The 23,878-nt window shown below is 42.5% G+C and overlaps 1 protein-coding gene across 1 annotated transcript in view; it reads right to left on the bottom strand.

The window, feature by feature from the left end:
- Nucleotides 1–23,829, bottom strand: part of prr29 (proline rich 29) — a 32,840-nt gene extending 9,011 nt beyond the window's left edge. The window contains exons 1-2 of the mRNA XM_062984154.1: nt 5,055–23,829; nt 1,226–1,319 (exon numbers count right to left, since the gene is read on the bottom strand). Coding sequence (XP_062840224.1) covers nt 1,226–1,319; nt 5,055–5,111 — 151 coding nt within the window. The 5' untranslated portion in view covers nt 5,112–23,829. The remainder of the gene's footprint in view (nt 1–1,225; nt 1,320–5,054) is intronic.
- Between the last annotated feature and the right edge of the window lie 49 nt (nt 23,830–23,878).

Genomic DNA, 23,878 nt, shown 5'->3' with positions numbered 1-23,878 from the left:
GGGTGTGTGTATTAGTCTCTACCTACTGGGTATTCTGCAGCAGCAGGGAGGCAGAGTTGCAATGATCTATAAGGATTCTGTTTCCCAGACCAGGATTCTGTCTCTCAGTGTACAGGATATGAGGTTTTCTACTTGAAAGTTGGTGGCTGAGATAGAATAGAGGCATGTTGATAAAATATTCACACCACCACTCAATAGTCTTCCTTTTTGAATTAGCTGGTTTTGAGTCTGGTGTTGAATCTCCTTCACTCGTTGTGCTGGGGGATTTCAACAAACATGCTGAAGGCATTCTGTTGGGAGTGGTTTGTGAGTACAGTCCTGTTCCATATTTCATCTGACCCCACTCATGTTCCTGAGATGCATTCTGTTGTCATGGACAAATCATGGCAAGGTTTAGAACAGTGTTTCTCAAACTGTGCTCCTACAGCTCCCAACCTGGTTACCAGCTGTTAGAAATTGTGTGAGCTGAAGTCCAAAACATCTGGAGAAGCACAGTTTGAGAAACTCTGGTTTAGACTATCTGAGCTCTTTAGGGGTAAAGAACTAGTTTAAGTGGTCTGTTACAGAATCTGTTTGAGATGGGTGGTTTTCTGATGATTCTTGGAGATTCTCCAGCAGTTAGTGCTGTTGAAGCCCTGACAGATTTCTGGAATAGGGAAATGCCCAGGGAACGCCCAGCGTATTTGACACCCAGAGCAGATCAAAAGAAATAGTAGGAGAGAACCCACTTGTCGATTGTTATCTTCTGAAGAGTCTGGGATAGATGAAATAGTTTTGCAAATAGACTTTTGATTATTCAAGTATATGTACTTAGCGTTCATAATCTACCAAGAAGATCCTTATGCACACCATACAATTTCAGTCAGTGTATGAATTGCACATTATAAATGAATTGTTTGAAGAGTGCTGTATTTATTTTTGTCTGCCAGATGCTTGATTTAGAATGAAACATATTTTAATCTATAAAACAATTCCTCATGCCTCAATTTGAACTTTTCAGTGTAGATGTTAAAACACTCTAGAAATGGGTAGGCACGATTTCCATTAATTTGAATTGATTTTAAACTGTCTTGCTTTAACTTATTAGATTTGTTGAATTTAGTTCATTATTTTTGATCTCTTAAATTATTTTAAATTGGTTCAGTTGAATTTTAGATGTAGGAAAGCATACAGTGTCTCCATGAAAACATGGAAATAGAAATAAATAAAAATGTTGGATTCTTACCTTCTCTGATTTGCTCTTTTCTGTTAGGTGGAGGAAAAGCCGATGGTACCCAGGGCATTTGCTGGAGAATTGTCACCTCAGGTTGTTGAGGAATCTGAGAAATCATAACAGAAAAGCTATGGATCAGAAGTCCTTTCACACTACAGAACTATAATATGATGATTCCATTTAACTGCCATGGTAATACCCTATAGAATCCTGGTTTTTTTGTGGCAATAGAGCTCTCTGGTTGAGAATTATGGCTGAAATTCTTTTGGGGATTTCCGTATGTATAAACACCATAGTTAGGGGGATATGCTATGGTTTTATATGTTTTTATGGATTTAATCTGAATTGTTTTGAATACTAATGTTTAATACTGTTTTAATATTTGTATATTTAAATTGTACTGTAATGCTTTTATTGTTAGCTGCTTTGAGTCTCCTCATGGAGAGAGAAAGTCATTCAGGAAGCAGCTAGCTAGCAACCCCACCCTCTCCCTTGAGCTACCTTCCATGCAGAACCCTGTTACAATTCCCCTTCATGCTGGAAATTGCTCATGCAAGGGAGTACCATCAGCTGGATGCTTCCCAACTGACATGGGAACAGAGTCCTGTCATTTGCTGAGGCTGCTTCCTGGTAAGTGCAGGTTGAGAGACTTTTAACGTCCCTTCATCAATGGTTCCCAACTTTTTTTTTATCAGGGACCACTTTGACCAGGGACCACTCTCCAACATTAGTACCAAAAGGGTTACAAATCAATTTTTGGTCAACTTTAGATTTGGTTTGGTTATTTGTGGTGCTGATTCAGAAAATTAGATTGGATAGACCACAGCAGCTGAAGTTTCTGATACAGAACATATGCCATCCAGTAGTCGCTATCTGCTCGCCCACAGAAAACCATATTTAATAATCTAGAGCTGATGTGGTCTATCCAATACAATTTTCTGAATCAGCACCCCCAAATACCCCCCGGAACAGGCCTAAAAATGAAGACACCAAGGCGCCCTCACTTTCAGGCACCATATGGAATGGGTCTTCTCAGGGGGAGGGAGGAAGGAGGAGAAGCAGCAGCCAGGAGGCTTGTTGTTGTGCCTTTCGTGGGTAGTCAGCCTCTCCCCTCTTGACATCCTCGTTGCCTTGGCACTATAAGAGGGTTTCACAAAACAAGTCGCTCTTGTTACAGTGGTGTAGTAACAGTGAGGCCACGGACCATATTTTAGTTCCTGTGGACCACTGGTGGTCCATGGACCACAAGTTGGGAACCACTGCCCTACATCAATCCCTAAACTATTGGCTATGTAGACATCATGGATATGAAACAGTCATAACCGTGTAGCTCGGGATGTGCATTCACAACTGCCCAATATGATTCTGATCTCTACCTTCCCTAAATTGTAGGTACGAGGATTTCATCGATTGTTGCCATGGAAGTTAACTTGGAATCATAACTCTATAATTGTGTAATGTGAAAGAACCTTAAGTCTGTGGTTCTTTCTTTTATGATGTCCATTTTTCCTGGTTAAGTTGAAACCTCTTTGTTTCACTTTTTTCTGCAGTCAGTTTATTTAAACTCTCACATTTCCTTTGTATCCAACAATGAAAAAATTGTAGGCTTCAGTACATTCTTCAAAAAAAATAATTAGTTTCTCCCTATTTGCATTGATCTAATTCATTAGACACAGCTATTCCCAGGATTGAGAAAGAACTGTGTTACACATGCTTGCCATTAAGGTGGCAAGCCTTAATTGAGCATTAATATGGATGAATACACAAGGATTAAAATCCAGACTTTTAATAATGAAGCACTCAGTGCTGTGGGCCTGGATGGATACATCTGAAAGTATCAATTTCTCATACATTTTTTTTAAAAAAAAATCAAGTTATTTCTATGATGAATACTAAGAAATGTGGTGTTTGATTCATTTTTTAAAGTCAAAAATAAACAGAAACACAATTCTTTTACATTCTTATCTGTGTAATCTCTTTCCTTTGGAGTCTGTGAAGGAGTTTGGTTCAGAATTTGATAGGGGTTCTTTAGAACAGGGTTGGGGAAACTTTGGCTCTTTTGCTGCTTTGGTCTAAAATACCCATATCCCATCCATACTCTTCTCCCTCTCCATATAATTTTAATCTTAATTTTTGAATTTGGGGTGGGGGGGATGTAATTAACTATAGTGATGATATAAAGTGAGCTTTTCATAGAAGGAAATAGTCCTGGGGCAACTTTAAGATTAATTTATTTCACTTTTTGGGGACTCCAACTGGGGTTAGCATAGTGAAAATAGGAGTGAGCTCCTATACCTTTAATGGTTGTATAGAAGAGAGAGCCAGTGTGTTTAGTGGTTTGTTCAATCTGGAGACCAGAGCTTGATTCCTCACTCACCCATGGAAACCCACTGTGTTTCCTTGTACGAGTTGCACACTTTCAGCCCCAGAAAACTCTATGATAGGTTTGCCTTAGGGTTGCCATAAATCAGAAATAATTTGAAGGCATACAACAAAAAGAGTGTGTTCCAGCAAGTGTTCTTTGTCATATAATCAGGTAACAAGCAACACCAGGGCCGGTTGTTACTACGAGGCCGCTGACGCGGCCGCCTCGGGCGCTGGCCGCTAGGGGCGCTGTCGAGGCGTCGACAGCAATCAGTAGCGCCACCGACGCCTCCGGTGTTGGCGCGGGCCCGCGGGGCTTCAATCCCCGCGCCCACGCCAAACCGCGACAAGCAGCTAGGCCATTTTGCCCTTAGTCAACAAACTAAGGGCAAAAATGGCCTATCTGTGCTGTGCGCATGCGCACAGCCAGATAAGCCATTTTTGCCCTTAGTTTGTTGACTAAGGGCAAAATGGCCTTACTTCCTGGTCGCGGCCGCCGATCGCCCGGGCGGCCGGCGGCCGCGACCAGGAAGGGCCAAATGGGCTATCTGCGCTGTGCGCACGGGCACAGCGCAGATAGCCCATTTGGCCCTTCCTGGTCGCGGCCGCCGGCCGCCCGGGCGATCGGCGGCCGCGACCAGGAAGTAAGGCCCGAATGGCCTAGCTGTGCTGTGCGCGTGCGCACAGCACAGCTAGGCCATTTTGCCCTTAGTCAACAAACTAAGGGCAAAAATGGCTTATCTGGCTGTGCGCATGCCAGATAGGCCATTTTTGCCCTTAGTTTGTTGACTAAGGGCAAAATGGCCTAGCTGTGCTGTGCACACGCGCACAGCACAGCTAGGCCATTCGGGCCTTACTTCCTGGTCGCGGCCAGGGCACGCTGGGCGGGGGGTGGGGCCAACTCTGGCCCCGCCCCCCGCACTATTCGCCCTGGCCCCGCCTCCCACACAGCGTGGGAGGCGGGGCCAGGGCACGCTGGGCGGGGCCAGGGCGTGGGAGGCGGGGCCGGTGGCGGGGGCGCTTTTTAGCACCCCCGCTTAACATTTAAAAATATCTCCGGCCGGCCCTGAGCAACACTTATTGAGTTCACATCTACACTGCCATATAATCCAGTTTCTGAATCTATATTATCTGCTTTGAATTGCATTATATGGCCAGTGTAGACTCGTATAATCCAGTTCAAAGCAGATAATCTGGATTCAGAAACTGGATTATATGGCAGTGTAGATCCAGCCTGAAATCCTGTTCTACACAACCATTTCCACTCTAACAACCCAAACTCCAGTCCATTTCTTCACATACATAGAAATGCACTGGCGGATTCTATTTTATGTGCCACCCAACCTCTTCTTCCCACACATTTTCTTGACTATGTGACTAGGGTCGGGTATAAATGCACAATCATAAGAAATTCTTCTTTCATACAAGGCAATCCTCCAGTTCATTTTCCCCACCCCAGTTCACAGGATTGACTTACTGGTTGCTGAATGAAGTGTACTTGTGGGGAGGCAGCACCTGGCCCCACTGAATCCATAGCAAGGGCCTGGCTAGTAAGCAGAAGCAACAAGAAACAGGAGAGTAATCAGTGCGGTTGCCTATGGAGCTGAGTTCAAACACACCCAGCCTACCAGCAGGCAGCCTTTCATTGAGTTCCCTTTGTAAACTGCTTTGTTACAAGAATTAAAGGTAGTTGAGACTGCCAGGCAATCTAATAATATACTGTCTGTATAACAGATTCCATCCTTTATTAAATATAATTATATGTCATAAATATATATATGCATATGCATGTATATAATTATTCTGGGGTCCCTGACACACATCATTCTATAGTTTAGCAAGATTACTAGTTTGAATTATCAATTTATTTTTAAATTACTCCCCTTCCCACATACTCTGTCAGTCTTCATTGGTGTGTGTGTGTTGGGGGGGGGGGGGGGCTCATTCAATAGATGGCCTTCAGGGTGCAAGTGCCTCTTGTTGTAGTTTTTTGTGGCTTCAGACTAATTTCGATAGGCACCCTGATAGTAAGTAATCCACTCAGGTTTTCCCAGTGCGCAAACATATCCTTCCAATTTTCCCACTTTGGTAGAAACAGTCACAGTTAATCCTCTGCTGTCTGCAGTTGGGGCCATCGTGGTGCAGCAGGTTAAACCGCTGAGTGGCTGAACTTGCTGACCAAAAGGTCAGCAGTTTGAATCCACAGAGTGGGGTGAGCTCCCATTGTAAGCCTCAGCTTCTGCCAACCTAGCAGTTCAAAAACATGCAAATGTGAATAGATCAATAAGTACCGCTTCGGCAGGAAGGTAACGGTGCTCCATGCAGTCATGCCAGCCACATGACCTAGGAGACATCTACGGACAACACCGTCTCTTTGGCTTAGGAATGGAAACGAGTACCACCCCCCAGAGTCAGACTCGACTAGACTTAATGTCAAGCGGAAACCTTTATCTTTACTTTACTTGTCCCATTTTTACACCTGCTTTTCAAATGTCCTGGTTTCTGTCTCCTCTTGCTGCGTTATCCCTCTGTGCTTTCAAATGCTGCACACTGAATTCAAAGGACGAACATAGTGTGGACTAGATTAACTCAGAGCAGGAGAGGAAGATGAAGAGTTTTGCCCTTTCCAGAAGCAAACTGCCGTAGAGTCTCCTAGCTCATTAATTCTTTATGAATATCTTACCATCTTGACCACACTCTGATGTTGCCAAGCCACTGGTTCTCTGTTTTTACCTCTGTGATATTGCAGGGTATATACCAGAGTGAGGAGAAATTGGGAGAGGAGGAGGACAGGAAACATAACTTTACAGAATCCTGGGATTTCTCGTTAGATAAGGTGCTTAGAATTCTCTGCAAGAGAGTTTTAGTGCCGTAGTTAAGGTGAGTGCATTAACACTTACAAACTCCAGGAGCCACATCATCCTAAACTACAGTAGTTTACTACTAAAATGGTAAGAGTCGTGCAAAGAAGACACCAAAAATTAAAATCATGGGGTGATAAGGAATGCTGGGATTTGCAGTCAACAGCATCTAAAATAATGGAGTAAGCTGAACCTTGAACCACAAACCATGAGGATCCAAAGTTTTATTTCCCCCCTATTTATTTTCCCATCATCAAACAGCAATAATTTAAAAACCATTAACAAGCACAGCAGGGGTTTTTTTTTAAATGATGGCTATATATTGCACCACCTCCTGATTTTTCCAGGCTCTTACAGTAGGCAAAGGAGGGTTCGATTTCCCCTTCTCCCCATGTTGTGGTCCCAATTCCAACTGTTTCAGGCTTGCTTTTAATTAAAAATATAACAAGAACACACAGACATGGCTATGGGCAACATATCTGAAACAACTGTGCAATTAGGTCCTGCAGGTTAATTCATATTTCGCATTTTTTTCTAGAAGGTTCCACTTTATTTGTTCAGCTCTATGCAGCCAATAATCTTTTGTATAAGATACAGACTGAGTCCTGATGTCCAGCACCGCCCCCCCCCCCCCCCGGTCAAAATAATAAAACATCAAAGACGGTACCACGATGGGAAGTCCCTCAGGTAGCGGTTTTGCAAACATTCGCAGGATTGGAGGAGCCTGGCAGCAGCCACCAGCAATAGATTTTGCTATAATCTTTCTCCTTTATATTATTATTATTATATCACAAAGTTACCTTTTAATAAATGTGCACTTCAGTGTGTTGCCCTCTGCATCTGACTCTATGTATCTTCTTTGACTTTTGTGACTTTTCACTTCCCTCTTCACCTTCAGTGCCCGGTCCCGGTAACCTCATGGCCCTCACAGCCCTAGCAACGGACCTTCCTCCCTCCCTCCATACTACCACATTCCTGCATCCCAACTAACCCCTTAGTCACCCATCTCCCCCATGGGTACCCAGGATCCACAGGCGACCCACTGTTGATACTTGCCACCTGCTTACCGGGATTCAGTATCCGCACTTCAGGTTTCGCTCAGATCCCACTATTCATTGCTGCTTATGAATAGGGCCGGGCTGTAGCACAGCTGGTTAGTAGCCAGCTGCAATAAATCACTACTGACTAGGAGGTCATGAGTTTGAAGCCAGCCTGAGTGGGATTGAGCGCTCAATCATTAATAATAGCCTAGCTCATTGTTGACCTAAGCAACCTGAAAGATAGTTGCATCTATCAAGTAGGAAAATTAGGTACTGCTTATGTGGGGAGGCTAATTTAACTCATTTGTGACACCATAAAAATTGCCCAGCAGCGTGTGGAAGATTAAGGAAGTAATCCATCAAAGACTTGGTGTCACAGTGGATGATGACGCAGCAGCTTCCTGTGGACGGAATCAAGCATACCCTCATAAAGCCGGAAGCTGGAAAATGTTAAATTGCCTCTGTGCCTTTGTTTCTGTTTCTATCTGTATGTCAAATGGCATTGAATGTTTGCCATGTATATGTACATTGTGATCCGCCCTGAGTCCCCTTCAGGGTGAGAAAGGCGGAATATAAATACTGTAAATAGATACATAAATAAATTACAGGATATGTTTCTGGGAAGAGGTGAAATGTCATTGTGGAAAGCAGGGCAAGTCACCCCAACATCAGGGAAGGAAATGCCAGGTGATAAATGTCTTTTCATATGTTCATGTGGCTGTACAAAGAACAGGCGGTCCAACCCCAAGTCCTGTTGTCTTTTGCACAGCCCGCTCTATGGGCCAAAGGGAATGGGTGATTGAGTCTTTTGTAATTAGGTGATGACCAGCAAAAAGCTGGAATGAATTCAGGTCAAGGGGTGCTGACGAAAGGTCACAAGGGTCTTACTGGATGGCTTTGTGCTCCAAAGTTTTATATGAAACGTATTATTTTACATTATACACAAAAGAGGAGTCTGCGGATACTGAGGGGGACCCAACAACCTGGATGCCTGTGTCCTAATAATCTTCAAGGAACTTTTTCTGTCACTGCCATTATACAATTGGAGAAACAACAGACCCTCCAGTGTTTCACCAATGAAAATTGGGATATGTGTGGCCAAGCAACATCAGAGTGTGCTCAAGATAGCAAAAGTTACTGATGAGGAAGATCTCCCCCCACCCATACAAACTCTCAGAGAGGATTAGTACATTGAAAGGAAGGGCGTCTGTAAAATTAAGAGTTAAAATAGAAGATATATTCAAATCTCAAAAATATAAAAGAATCAGAATGGAAGAGAATTTTTTTTCTAATCAGGAATGTTTCTGTAGTTTTGACCCTGTTTTTTGGAAAATGAGAGCAGGGATATCTTCTAGTTTGTGAGAATGCATGAGACAATCTGGTGCACAGTTTGGAGAGGGCTGTAATTCAAAGGGGACCCCTTCAAGGAAAGCACCTCTTAACTCTTAGGGCTTTCCTCTTCTCGTGCTTTTTTAAAAGGATGTTTTCCCCTTTTTGCTTATTTCTAGAAACAGTTTGGAGTCACATAGCGCAGGCTGCTCTGTTGCAAAGCTAGAAGAGACTGCTGCAAGAGCTTGCTTTTTGTTTTTGCCTGATCCCAAGACTTTCTCACATGATGCAACTATCCCGTGTGATCAGGGATAGTGGCAAGTTGTCAGCATGAATCCTCATTATCACATTGTTGTTAGCATTGTGCAATTATGACAATTTTGCAGTGTGAGGCTTTGAGGTTGCGCTTCCAGATGAAAGCTGTAACTGTCCTCCCACTGTGCCTCTTTTTCTGCTTTTTTACAAATTTTTAAAGACACTGCAATTGCGCAAAACGAAAGCCATAAATAGATAAATAAATACAATGTTTCCTTTAACAGAAAAGAGAGAGAGTGAGAAAATGACAATCACCCGTATACTGCCACAGAAATGCTGGGGATCATTGTACTAGGTAAGTCTTGGGACCACGTTACGATCAGTGGCTATTGATGGATTTTGTCGGTCAATGGCTTTATTGCAGAGAAGTGAAAGGCCTACATCAGATATAATGTGGCATCATTCTATGTGAGTTAGCTACGTCTGTGCAATAAAGTCTCTAGTGAGAAAGTAAAGATTAATCCTTCTCCTCTCCCTCCTGCTGAGTTAACTGAGTGATTTTTTTGTAGTTTGAACTCAACTTGCAGCAATTAAAGCAAACCAAGGACAGAGGAAATTGGGAATTGGAGGGAGAAACTGCGACACAGCAAAAAGATCAGGAAGGTGCAGTCTAACCAAGGATTAGTGGTGGTGTTGGACTGTTGTCCGATTGAGATTTGTGAGTTCCAAGCTCTAGCCCTCCCTGGGTGGCTTTCAGTCTCATTGGTTCGCTTTAGGTCATGGTTTCTCAGCTTGACTTCGCAGATTATTTTGGGAGCAGACTGTACCAAGAGTAGAGCTGTGTATATTACTTATTAATTACAAATTAAATCCCAAACCAATTAACAGATGGAGCTCAACATCAAATCTTCTCTCAGAACATCTCATTCTCCGCTTCTCATATTAAATTATAATTTATTTAAAAAGCAAATCAAAGATATCCAGCTTACAAGAAATTTTAATGTAATTTTAAAGTTTGTTGCTTGATCAGAACTCATAAAAGTTACTTGTTTGAACTTCAGTTGGTCCTAGTAAAAGTGATATATTTGCTGTTCCTGAGAATTTTGGGTTGGATTAATTGCCAAATCTCAATGGAGTTGGTTGTGGGGCCCAGAAGACTGAGGGGGTCAATGCTGGACTCCAACACAGCTAGCCACCACTAGCTTAGAGCTATACGTGTATGTTTGGTTTGGAAGCTCTCTGAATGACTCGCTCGATCATTTAAATTTTAAATTATGGAAAACAGCTATTGGAAGAAGGACTAGGGTGTCTAAATTGTCTTGCAGGAGCAGTGCTGGAGAAATATCTGCCAGCCTCCCCCCTCCTCTTCTGGCTTTCCTTTGATTCAGATATGCCTGGATCAGATTCTCCTAAGGGCAGGATTATTGGTATCTCTGTTTATTTCTGTGATATTGTCTCATGTAGAGGATTGGCAGGAGATTTAAGGTTCACATAAAAACAAGAAGATGAGTGCTTAGGTCAATAGAAATTCGCTTTTAAAGATGCTTAAAACAAACAACTTTTTGAAAGGGATTTTGATCATAGCATTAGGAGCACTGAGAGAAAGATGTTAAACTATTGCACCTTTTTCTTATCACTGTTGGCTATAGCTTCAGCAATAGCTTAGATTGGGAAAACAATGTGTGTTTATGAGGGGAGAGGAAAGAGAAAAGGGTTAAATTCAAATGAAATCTAGAAACTGGCTGCCATTCCTTCAAAGCCTGGGATAGATATTGTAGTTTTCCAGATGTTACTAGACTATAACTCCCAGCAGCTTTATTCAACATAGCCACTCATGTGAGGAGCAGTATTTTAATACATGTATTTCGTGGTCATGTGTATCAATACATGTGTTTTATGATATGTATTTTATGACAATGTTTTGAACTGTGTTGTACCCAAATTTGCCGTAAGGGGAGGCAGGTAACAAACAACATTTTGAGTTGCTGTGAGTTTTCTGGGCTGTATGGTCATGTTCCAAAAGCATTCTCTCCTGACGTTTCACCCACATCTATGGCAGGAATCCTTAGAGATTGTGAGGTCAGTTGTAAACTAGGCAAATGGGGTTTATATATTTGTGAAATATCCAGGGTGGGAGAAATAACTCTTGTCTGCTTGAGGCAAGTGTGAATGTTGCAACTGGCCACCTTGATTAGCATTGAATAGCCTTGCAGTTTCAAAGCCTGGCTGCTTCCTGCCTGGGGGAAACTTTTGTTGTGAGGTCTTAGTTAGCCCTGATTGTTTCTCATCTGGAATTCCCCTGTTTTCTGAGTGTTGTTCTTTATTTACTGGTTTTTTAAATACTGGTAGCCAGATTTTATTCATTTTCATGGTTTCCTCCTTTCTGTTGAAATTGTCCACATGCTTGTGGATTCCAGTGGCTCCTCTGTGTAGTCTGACATGGTGGTTGTTAGAGTGGTCCAGCATTTCTGTGATCTCAAATACTATAATATGCTGTGTCCAGGTTGGTTTATCAAGTTCTTTGCTATGGATGACTTCTCTGAATCAGTCTGCAGTGCCTTTCATGTTCCTTGATTCGTGTTTGGGTGCTGTGTTTGGTGGTCCCTATGTAGACTTGTCCACAGCTGCAATAATAAAAAAAAACATTTTTTAATTATTTCTGTTGTTGTCGTTGTCATTGTTACTGTTGTTGCTGCTGCTGCTGCTAAGGTGGGGGAAATGGAGTCATTAGAACCAAGGATACCCCCCTCGACTCCTGTGATTGTTCTTAGATCAGAACATAATGAAAGTGGTTGAAAGGTAATGTACAACATACCGTAGTTCAGAAACATTAAATTTTTAGAGAACCATTCCCAGAATCTCCCAATCATGGGAAATTCTGAGAGATGTACTACAGAAAATAACCTACCCAAGCTCTGCCCAACAGCCAAAGCTAGATGCATTGTGTTGTTCAGTTGCAAGACTTTTTATAATCACTCATTTCTAGCTGAAGAAGTGAACCATGTAGCAAGTGACAGGTGTTCTGCAGATTCTCCTGGCAAAATAACTCTGCAGGAACAATAGGAAAGCAGATATAAATTTGTTGTTAACTCCATCATGTCGACTCTATGAATGAGAATCTTCCAAGTCATCCTATCCTCAACAGCCCTGCACAGGTCTTGCAGACTTTGTTGATTGAGCCTATCAATCTCGAATCCACCTTTTCCTATTGCTTTCTTATCTTACCAAGCATTAATGTCCTTTCTGGTGAGTCATAGCTTCTCATGATGTAGTCAAAGTACTACAGTCTAAACGTAGTCATTTCAGTTTCTAGGGATTTCAGTTTCTAGGGAGAGTTCAGACTTGATTTCCTTTAGGATTCATTTATTTGTCTTTTTCGCTATCTGTATCCGCAGAATAAATGCCAAATGAGTCAATTTTCTTCCTATCAACCTTCTTCACTATCCAGAAAAACATGGTGGTGTGAACTAGAGTTGTGCGCAGAAACCGCTTCCCTCCATTTCATCCGTTCTTTTGTTACTTTCGTTCCTTTGAGAGCTCATAACAGGAAGGCCCCTCCCCCTATACAAATCGGTTTGACATGAAAGCAAGCGGGAGCTGATCCCATCTCCTCACCTGCTTTTCGGCATCACAGTTTAATCTTTTTAATTAATCCTTCAGCAAACAAAAAGAAAACCCTCATTCCCTGGAAACGATTACCAGCTACTTCTCTTCCAAGGAGTCATTGCTCTTCCTTACCTGGAAGTGGGAACTTGGGAAGCTTTCTTAAAATGCTTTGGAAGAGTGAGTGGCTGCTGGTGTGCGCATGCATCTGCCTGCAGCCGAGCGCCTCCTCTAGAGTAAAAAACAGCATTAAGAACTTGCATGCCTCCTTTAAATGCCTTGGAGTGGAAAGAGTGCATGGCTGCTGGCATGCGTGCATTTCCTCTAGAGTAAGAAACAGCTTTATGAACTTGCTTGCCTCCTTTAAATGCCTTGGAAAGAGAGTGCATGTGGCATGCAGGCCCGGCAGAGAAAGCATTTGAGCACCTCTCCTCTAGAGTACAATAGCTTAAATGCCTAAAATGCTTAGCAACACGCACTGGGCTTCCCTAAACCGGGTGCTTGCCGAAGGGAAGAGCCTTTTCCCTTCAGCAAGCACCCAGCACTTTGGAGAAGCCTAGGCCGTGTTGCTAGGCATCAGCATGGCCTGGGCTTCTCTAACCTGGGCACTTGCTGAAGGGAGGCACCTGGCTTGCGAGGTGGGATAATTGGGCCTCCCTATTATCCAACAGTTTCGGTTATCCAACATTCGGCCCGCCCGTTTATCTCGGATAACTGGAACTCTACTGTAATGTAAACCATCTGTGGTCATTATTTTTGTTTTATTAACATTAAGCTGTAAACCTGCCTTTGCACTTTCTTCCTTGACTTTTTTCTGTAATCATTCCAAGTATTTGCTATTTTATGCTGATAACCCAAAGTAAAAGCTGTCATTACATACTTTTTGTGCCACCAGGAGGCACTGTTAGCTTTCCACTTGAGTTGTCTTTTAATTCCAGACTGACATCTCCATGTGATTGTCTTTCAAACACACCCAAAGAGTAACATTTCGGGACTTCACACTTGTACTTGACAACCCAAGAGAAAAGATATTGGGAAGGCAGAAAGAGAGGGTTATTTATCTCTTACTGTCATAATATTAATGCCTGAGGTCACCATGTGCAAATGAGTATTATCACATATAGGATTGCCAAATTGGAAAGTGGATTCCTGTACGTTTAAAGGTTATTTAGAATAAGGAATTTCAGCAAGTGTTGTTTGTTACTTGGTTGCATGACAAGTAGCACCTGCTGAAATTCTGTTTTCTGCACAACTAGTAAAGGCACAAGAGCCCTCTCCTGTTTGCACTCTCGCAACCCTAACAGTGAATTCATGACACACACATATTTGCACAATGCATAATTAATGTGATAAATTAATTGGATCAAGATGTGGTAGATACTTGTTAAATCCTTAAAACAGGGTTGGACAAATTTACAAAGGAGAAGCATTTCTCCTCTGTTGCTATAGTATTGAAAGCTCCCATTTACCAGATCAATCTGGCACTTGGAAAATTTAATTTTGGACCACAGCTCCAACAATACCCCCAACTAAAGTGTCCATTGAATGAAATGAGTAGATCTAGGAGATGTGGTCCCAAAATTAACTTTTTCTGAGCTCTGGGTCAAACCTAGTCTACCTCAGTTGAATCCCTTTTGCACAACACAATTATATTACTATGATTGCACTTTAATTGACACAGCTGCATCTCATGTAATCCTTGGATTTGTAGTTTCATGCAACACGTGAGCTCTCTGGGGGAAAATTCTAAATATCAAACTCCACATCTCCAAATTCCATAGGATGGAGCTATAGAAGTTAGCACGAGCAGGGCTTGGCCTGGGTTGGGATGGTAAATGAAGTTCAAGGTAATGACTTTGCACTACTTGGTACCCTTCCCATTACAACCCCTACTAGTCATAATATTGTCATAATATTAATGCAGAGGTTCCCAGGATCCCACCTGGTTATGCCAAAGTATTCCCGCACCACCACAGGGGAGGGGATCGCTCTCCTGTTGCTATTGGGTCTGAAAAAGGCTAAATCAACAGGGAAGCTCTGCAAAGAGTAAATTAATTCCTTTTCCTGCCCCAGAGCTCCTGGAACTGAAGCAAACTGGCTTGTAACTTGCCTGGAGAGTTACTTTATCTTCTCGGAAAATGAAATGTCTACTAAAGACAGAGAAAAATGTCCTTGTAATGTTGAATGAGTTGGAACCGAGATGGGGCCTGTTGTCGAGAAGCGGGCAGGAGATTAATCCAGCCCCAATGGTGCTTCGTTCAGTTTATGATGTCCCATTTATCAGTGTCACAAAGGAGCCGGGCAGATTAGCTGGACCTCACAGCTTTTCCCTAAGCTCCAGGCCTCCTTGCCCCCATCTCTTGATGCCCTGGCAAGAAGCTGGGAAAACCGGCAGCAATAGGATGCTAGGCAATGAAAAATTAATGAAGTAGAGAAGAACACCTAAATGTTTAAATACCCCAAGTGTACTGGACCTTTTCTGATCTTGGCATGCTAAGCAAGGTGAAGCCTGGTTAACACAGGCTGAGTATCCCTAATCCAGAAATCCAAAATATTACAAAATCATCCACATGAAAAGCTGAGATAGTGACACCTTTGCTTTCTGGTGGTTCAATGCACATGAACTGGTTTCATGCACCCAATTATTTAAAATATTGTACAAAACTATATTCAGACTTTGTGTATAAGTTGTATATATAGCAGTGTCATGTAAAAAGGCCCTCAACTCCTTGAAGCCCCTCTGTTCTCACCTTCAGTGACTGCACTTAGGCTCTTTTCCTCCAATGCAAAATTTGGAAAGGGTGAGAATTTAGTTTGGTATGTCTTTTGATTTTTTAAAAAAGCCCTTTCAAACATCTGATATAAAGGTAAAGGTTGCCCCCCAACATTAAGTCCAGTCGTGTCCAACCCTGGAGGTTGGTGCTCATCTCCATTTCTAAGCCAAAGAGCCGCTATTGCCCATAGACACCTCCAAGGTCATGTGGCCAGCATGACTGCATGGAGTGCCGTTACCTTCCTGCCGGAGTGGTGCTTATTGATCAATTCACATTTGCATGTTTTCGAACTGCTAGGTTGGCAGAAGCTGGGGCTAACAGTGGGAGCTCACCCCGCTCCTCAGATTCAAACTACCGACCTTTCGGTCAGCAAGTTCAGCAGCTCAACGGTTTAACCCACTGCACCACCGGGGGCTCCTAGCATCAAATATCTGATAGGAAGCTGCAAAGTGCCTCACAAATGTGTAACAAAAAATCTTAAGGATTTGAAAAAAAAGGTCAAATACAAGTGTTCCTCGGGTCTTCACGGTAAGAGCTGTTCATTAGTGGAATATGCTGCCTCAGAGTATGATGGAGTCTCCTTCTCTGGAGATTATTAAAAAGAGTCTGGGTAGCCATCTGTCAGGAGTACTTTGACTGTATATTCCTGCATGTCAGAGGGTATGTTTGGATGGCCTGTGGGGTCTCTTTCAACTATATGATTCCATGATTCTAAGTGATGAAGTAGATTTCCTGAGCATTTCTTTTGTAATAGAAAATTTGGTACCAGATACTAAAGTAACGTAGAAAGTATAGGGATAGGTTCCTGGACCACAAAAATTTTGGAGCAGTTCATCATGTTTCAGTGAACTTTTACATAGAACTATTCATAGGTACGTGTACAAAGCTTACCTGATCTGGTTGATTTCGCAAGTAAAGAAAAACCTTTTGAACCTTATAGAGAGCATGTAAATACTGTGTTCAAAATGCCTCCAGAGATAATTTCTCTTTTGTCATCAATCTCCACTTTCCTTCTGGTTTTGGTGACCATTTATTGATCCATTCTTGGCTGAGCTGGTGCAGCAAGTGTAACTTCTTTTCCCTTTTCTCGCATACACTCAGTAGGGGATTTTGGAGGCAAATGCTATATACCTCACCTGTTGTAGACGGACACATATAGCAAGATCAGCTATTATATTGTTTACTGTAAACACACTGCTGCAACCCAACACTGAAAAGTGTGTGTTTCTGCAGCCATTCTTCACCATCCTTCCAAAACTAAATATACAAAGAAAGAAAGAAAAGGGGATTTGGCAGTCTGTAAAAAGATTGTAAAAAGGAGCTTCTTTGTTAACGGAGGTATGCCTGTAAACTGAAGTGGGCAGATTTCATCTACCTCGGCAGAGGACTTTGAGTAATTAACTTCTGAAAGAATGTGTTCGCATCCCACTGTATTTATTCATGTTTGACGGGCTGAATTAGAGCTGCCACCTTTTTTCTTTTTCCCTGTCAGATTGCTCATTTTTAAGAGGTGCATGGCAGACAGGTACAATATGGTCCTTTCTATGCTGGGAATAGCTGTATCTGTTGAAATTAGTCAGTGAAGACAGCAGGGTCTTTTCTTGTTTTGATTTGGATGTGAACTTACCAATATTCACAAATATTTTCACAGTTTTGAAATTCAAAAAGTATACATGTAGGAAAAAGTGGAAGGGCAGATTTATCACTCTCTGGAAGGAGAACCCTTCTTGATTTCAAAATCATTTGCCAAATTTGTCAATCACTATATTGATTGTCCTTTCTCTGGTCCCGACATCAGCTTCTGGCTTGTGCCTGGTTCTAAGGTAAGTTATTTTGGAAGACCTCCATGGCCTGATGCATGATCCTTGACACTACTTCCTGATATATCTTGTCTCACTAGATTTCGTCTCCCACCTTTGTCACTCATCTTGTCTGAATCTGCTGCTTTCATCTTTGTGATTGTTCATTTTTTGAAGATAGCTATGAAAGAAGTAGCAAATGGCATAAGAGTGTGCCTTATCTTTGCTTTTGATGGTTCCTTTCCTCTCCCTAACAGAAGGACCAGCATTAGTGCCTGAAAAAGGTAAGCAATCACTGCAAACAAAGATAGGGTACATCTCTTTCGTACAAATGGTCTGCCACTTCTTCCATAGAAATAGTTTGAAAAAGTCCTTAACTGCAAATACATCTCAGAGCCGAGATCTGCCTTCTTTTGATGGAAACACTCTCATCATCAAACACTTAAAATTTGGAGACCTACTCCATCCAGCAAGGCTCCCATATCCCCTCTGTATCATTTGCAGAGGACCAAAGGGTCAAGAAGCAGAGGGACTGAAGAAGTCAGCTTCTGCCAACCTAGTTGCATTATGTCATGGTTTGCAAAGATACTTATATGTATACTAGCTGTGCCCGGCCATGCATTGCTGTGGCGAAGTATGGTGGTATGTGAAATAAAGTATTGAGGAATTGGTGGTAATTAAGGTAAAGGGTAAAGGTTTTCCCCTGACATTAAGTCCATTATATATGGGTTATATAGCTGTGTGGAAGGGCCTTGAGTCTACACTGCCATATAATCCAGTTAAAATCAGATAATCTATATTTTATAGGCAGTGTGGAAGAGGCCTAAGTGAGGCCTAACTCTGCCTGTCCCCTGAGCTGATTGGGCTGCTAGGAGACCACGTGGGCGGAGCTTAGCCTTCTAACTGGCAGCAATTGGATAAAAACAATTATTCCTCTCCCTCTAATTAGGACTTTATTTTTATTTTCTTTTTGTTGTATGAACGTAGAAGCATGGATGAGGGGTTGTGGTGCCAAGTTTAGTATTTCTGGGATGTGTAGTTTTGTTGTTTTGTCCTAGGCCGAAATTTCATTACCCTTTTATATATATATAGATTAACTGGAAAATCAAATGCATGAAGCCGATTGGCTGAGTTTGCAAGGACCTGGGAATCAGTTTGCAACTGTTGCTGTCCTGCTGCTGGAGAATCGGTTTGAACAGGTTGGTTTCTCTCTGTCTCTCTCTGTCTCTCTCTGGGAGTCTACAAAGTGGCTGGAAGAAAGATGGCTCTGTACTCAGAGAGGCCTGACCATTTCTGAGGCCTTGTTTGCTGCTGATCTTCACTGAAGCAGATGTATAGACTAAGAAAGGATGGCGTATGACTGCTGATTTCTGTAAGCTATCAGAGGGACTATTGTAAATACCATTGTTCTCCTGATCTCTTGGACCTAGTAAAAGTTCCTGTGTTATTTGTTCTGCAATCCTGAGTGGTGGATCATTCTGCAGGGTGACTCTGGGTTCATGGGCACATGTAAGAGCTTCTACCTATCATCCACAATCCCCAACACACTCTAGATCCAATTCTGTGAATGTATGCCTTCTCCCCATGCATCTGATGCCTAATAAAATAGATTGGAGAGTCATTATGTTTGTTCCCGTAGTATTACAATCATGACTAACTAGTGTTTGAGAATACAAAGCAGTTGCCTAGCTTTACTCATCCATAATTACTTCATATTCACAATTGCTACTTAATCATGAATGCGACGCAATTGCCACGAACGTGGCTTCCCTATTTAATTGGGGGGGGGGGATATAGTATTGAGGGAGAGAGATCCATTTTGGAGCATGAGTGAATGCGGTTTCTGTCACAGGAAATGTTACTTAATTTCATTAACAAAATATCTGACACAGGATTCCAGCCATAATTTTTCATTTACAGCTCAAATATATCCATGCATGAGGCTGAGTTGGTTGTGATTGATGGGTTTTTTTTAGGGGAGGGGGGGTAATTGCTGTGCCCTCTGGCAGATATCTAAGGTGGCGGGCTCACTTTTTCCAATGCAAGCTCCAGGGGCCAAGTTTCCAGGGCCCTTGGGAACCTGCTACTTACTGGATGTACCTTCACCTCCCAAAACATCAATTCACCTCCTTCTGGTTCTGAAAAAATATCAAGCACAATAAATGTGACATTCCAGATAAATAAACCCAACTTGCCTAGTTTCCAACAGACCTCACAACCTCTGAGGATGCCTGCCATAGATGTGGGTGAAACATCAGGAGAGAATGCTTCTGGAGAATGGCCATACAGCCCGTGAAACTTACAGCAACCCAATGGTCTCACCCTTGGCAATAAACCAAGGTTCTGTATCATACTTAAAAGAAAAATTACTGCTCTTGAGCCTTCAAAGAGTGGGTATTTTTCTTGATTGGCCAATTGGAGGTGGAGTGAGGAGCAAAAGAAAGAAGACAAAATTGCTTTGTGGATGCTTGGATCACATGATTCTCAGCCATGACCTCATGTGGTACATCTTAAGTTATCTGATGAAGCGTGAAAAGTGTCAGCGAACTGCGGTGATAAGTGACACAGGAGGACATTGGAGATCAATGAGTATGCTTCCAGCTATACAATAACTGTAGATAACATCTTGTTGCAGTGAACATTAATTCCTTTAGGGGGCAATGCTTACATATGAGACATTAAGAAGGCAAAGAAAGGAAGGTTTGGAGAGACTACCTCTGTCTCTTGTCAGGATTCAATTCCCTTTTTTCCTTAAAAAACAAACAAACACCCAATTACACTGGGAAACAAGTCTTCCTTTTTCTGCCTAATCTCATCAATTAGAAGACCTTACATACCTGGATGGGTTTTGGGGTAAGGATTCCAAACTAAGTAATACTTCCCATATTGCATTTTTGGTATTTTCAAACCAGAGGATAGTTTTGTAAGATCAGTGTAAAGCTAGTCCAGAAAATATAGGTTTTCCCTGACGTTAAGTCCAGTCATGTCTGACTCTGGGGGTTGGTGCTCATCTCCATTTCTAAGCCGAAGAGCCGGCGTTGTCCATAGACACCTCCAAGGTCATGTGGCCGGCATGACTGCATGGAAAGCCGTTACCTTCCCGCCGGAGTGGTACCTATTGATCTACTCACATTGGCATGTTTTCGAACTGCTAGGTTGGCAGGAGCTGGAACTAACAGCGGGCGCTCAAGCCGCTCCCAGGAATTGAACCTGGGACCTTTCGGTCTGCAAGTTCAGCAGCTCAGTGCTTTAACACCCTGAGCCACCGGAGGCTCCAGAAAATATAGTATTCACTATTATCACAGTTTCAGGAATAGACCAGGGAATAATTAAATGTATCCTTCATGGATATGGGGGTCAGACCGTATATAGGTTTGATTTATGGGGTTTTCTGTCCATCTCAAGAATTATTTGAGGTACTTTTTTGTGTCAGGAGTGACTTGAGAAACTGCAAGTCGCTTCTGGTGCGAGAGAATTGGCAGTCTGCAAGGACATTGGCCCAAGGACGCCCAGGTGTTTGATGTTTTACCATCCCTGTGGGAGGCTTCTCTCATGTCCCTGCACAGGGAGCTGACAGAAGGCGCTCACCCACTCTCCTCAGATTCAAACCGCCAACCTGTCGGTCAGCAAAAGGATTTAACCCATTGCACCTCCGGGGCTCCTAATTAATGTATTGAAGATGGACACTTCATAAATCAAACCTATATATCATAAGGTAAGGTAAAGGTTTCCCCTAACATTAAGTCCAGTCGTATTCGACTCTGGGGGTTGGTGCTCATCTCCATTTCTAAGCTGAAGAGCCAGCGTTGTCCATAGACACCTCCAAGGTCATGTGGCTGGCATGAATGAATGGAGCACCGTTACCTTCCTGCCGGAGCGGTACCTACTGATCTACTCACATTTGCATGTTTTCGAACTGCTAGGTTGGCAGGAGCTGGGGCTAACAGCAGGCGCTCATTCCGCTCCCGGGATTTGAACCTGGGACCTTTTGGTCCACAAGTTCAGCAGCTCAGCGCTTTAACACACTGTGCCACCAGGGCTATGTATCATATGATCCTCATATCCATGAATGATACATGCAATGGATATGGGGCCTTACAAAATTCACTTTTTCTCTCTTATTTGTCTACACCAGGGGTCTCCAAACTTTTTAAACAGGGGGCCAGTCCACGGTCCCTCAGACCGTTGGAGGGCCGGACTAGAGTTTAAAAAGAAACTATGAACAAATTCCTATGCACTCTGCACATGCCTCATTTTGAAGTAAAAAACAAAACAAAACGGGAACAAATACAGCCTTGATGTTAATAACAACAACAACAACAACAACAACAACAACAACAAAGAGGGTTGAAAGAGACCCCTTGGGCCACTGAGTCCAACCCCCTTCTGCCTTTGTGCACCCAAAGCACAAGCAAAGCATCCCTGACAGATGGCCACCCAGCCTCAATTTTAGTAATAATAATAATAATAATAATAATAATAATAATAATAATAATAAGAAGAAGAAGAAGAAGAAGACGAAGGGTTGTAAGGGTTGTAAGAAGGGGGTTTAGCCCAACCCCCTTCTGCCCTTGTGCCGTGGGGGTCGGATAAATGGCTTCAATGGGCCGCATCCGGCCCCCGGGCCTTAGTTTGGGGACCCCTGGTCTACACACTGAAGTGTAAATGCTGCAGTTGCCTATTTCCATCTATCCTTAAAGCCTTTTTTTTTCAAAATTCAATTGAGCTCTTCTCTCTCGAAATGGAATCAGGCATTAACAATGTGCCCATACACCTGGTACCATAATTATGCATCAACACAATGGGCTTTATAGCTTTAACAAGGAATAAATTGCTTCTATTCTGCCTGTACCTTCTATTCTGAATGACGTAAAAGAGAAGCAAAGAAAAAGCTAAGGGTATTACTGAATATCTCTAGTTGCTGATTTTCTTACTAAAATTCAAGCTTCTGAAAGGTGTTTATGTTAATTCTTTTGGCCAGGGCAGAAGCAGGAAGACAAATAATTGGTATGACGCTGGGTACCATTTTCATCAGTTTTTTATTCCAATTTGTCTACAGACATCAGACCGAAATGCTCATTAAAGACAAATCCATGAAGAAAGATCTCATGGGTCTATGTAACCAGTCTGGTGTCTCGACATGGGAAAAATAGGCTATTTTCAAATATAATGTCCCTGAATTTTAATAAATAAAATCAACATGGGCCAATACAATATTTAGATATCACACACATACACCGCAAGAGGGGTCTCTTTCAAATGGGACAAATGCGTTGGGAGATTACAGGATTTGTTGCTGTAGTTTCTGTATTTTTTTAAACTGTCCAAGTTATATTTCTGTGTCTCAGTCTCTTTTTAGACATTTCAAGCACCAGCTACAACATTTTATTCCTACCCTTGAGATAATATCTTTTTCATTCTGAGACTTATATATAAAAAAGGCACCCTTTGCTCCTTTATCAAGGGCCCTGGTAGTGCAATGGGTTAAACCCTTGTGCCGGCTAAACTGCTGACCTGAAGGTTGGTGGTTAGAATCCGCAAGACGGAGTGAGCTCCTGTCTGTCATGCGGTGACATGAGAGAAGCCTCCCAGCAGGATGGTAACACATCTGGGCATCCCCTGGGCAACGTCTTTGTAGATAGCCGATTCGCTCACACCAGAAGCGACTTGCAGTATGTTCTCAATTCACTTCCGACACGATTTTTAAAAAACCTCCTTTATCACACTTTGTTTTTTTTCCAGTGTTATAAGCACATCAATGAAAGAGGAATGTCGCAATTCTTTAAAAAAAATCACTACAAATAGCTCTTTTAAAATAACAGAAAACAGGAGACATGGAGGTGACAACTGCTGGCATGGCCCAAAAACTACATTGTGAGAAGTCATGTTCCTTTAAACTAATCTGGACAAGCCCAGGAATTCGTTTTTGAATGTCAAGTGTGGCTGTGTTCGAGTACAGGGCTGCTCGTTCTAAAAGCCAATGTATGAAAAGAAATAAAAATGTTAAGTGAATTGTGATAAACAGCAGAAAAACGGAGGCATCTATCCGTAAGGCAGGCCAGTTGGTAGAGCAGGGCAGGTGGTATGACATATGCCACTCTCTCTTCCATGACAGCAAAAGAGCAAGAGGCTTCAGGAAGAGTGGCAGTGGATGGTGGTGGTAGGCATATCACTGCCAGAGGCAACTGTCTATTTATGCTGCTTAGTGCAGTGGTTCTCAACCTTCCTAATGCCGCAAGGCCTTAATACAGTTCCTCATGTTGTGGTGACCCCCAACTATAAAATTATTTTCATTGCTACTTCCTAACTCTAATTTTGCTACTGTTACGAATTGTAAATATCTGATATGCTGGATGTATTTTCATTCACTGGACCTGGAGTTTGGGAAAAATAGACCTTGTAGGATTTATAGTTTACCCTACAATCAATGCGCCCCTTGAACCCCACCAACGATAGAACTGGGCCAAACAGGTGGAGAGATTTTCAGCTTTCTCTGCCAAAGGGGTTCCTAAGACCATCAGAAATATCTTTTCTGGTGGTCTTTGGCGACCCCTATGACACTCCCTCATGACCCCCCCAGGGGTCCCGACCCCCAGGTTGAGAAACGATGGCTTAGTGGCAAGGCCAGGATTACTGTTAA

This window comes from Anolis carolinensis, chromosome 6 (genome assembly GCF_035594765.1).
Source record: "Anolis carolinensis isolate JA03-04 chromosome 6, rAnoCar3.1.pri, whole genome shotgun sequence".
Lineage (NCBI taxonomy): Eukaryota > Metazoa > Chordata > Lepidosauria > Squamata > Dactyloidae > Anolis > Anolis carolinensis.
Note: the sequence above shows the minus strand (reverse complement) of the source record. Positions and strands in the feature narration are given on the sequence as shown.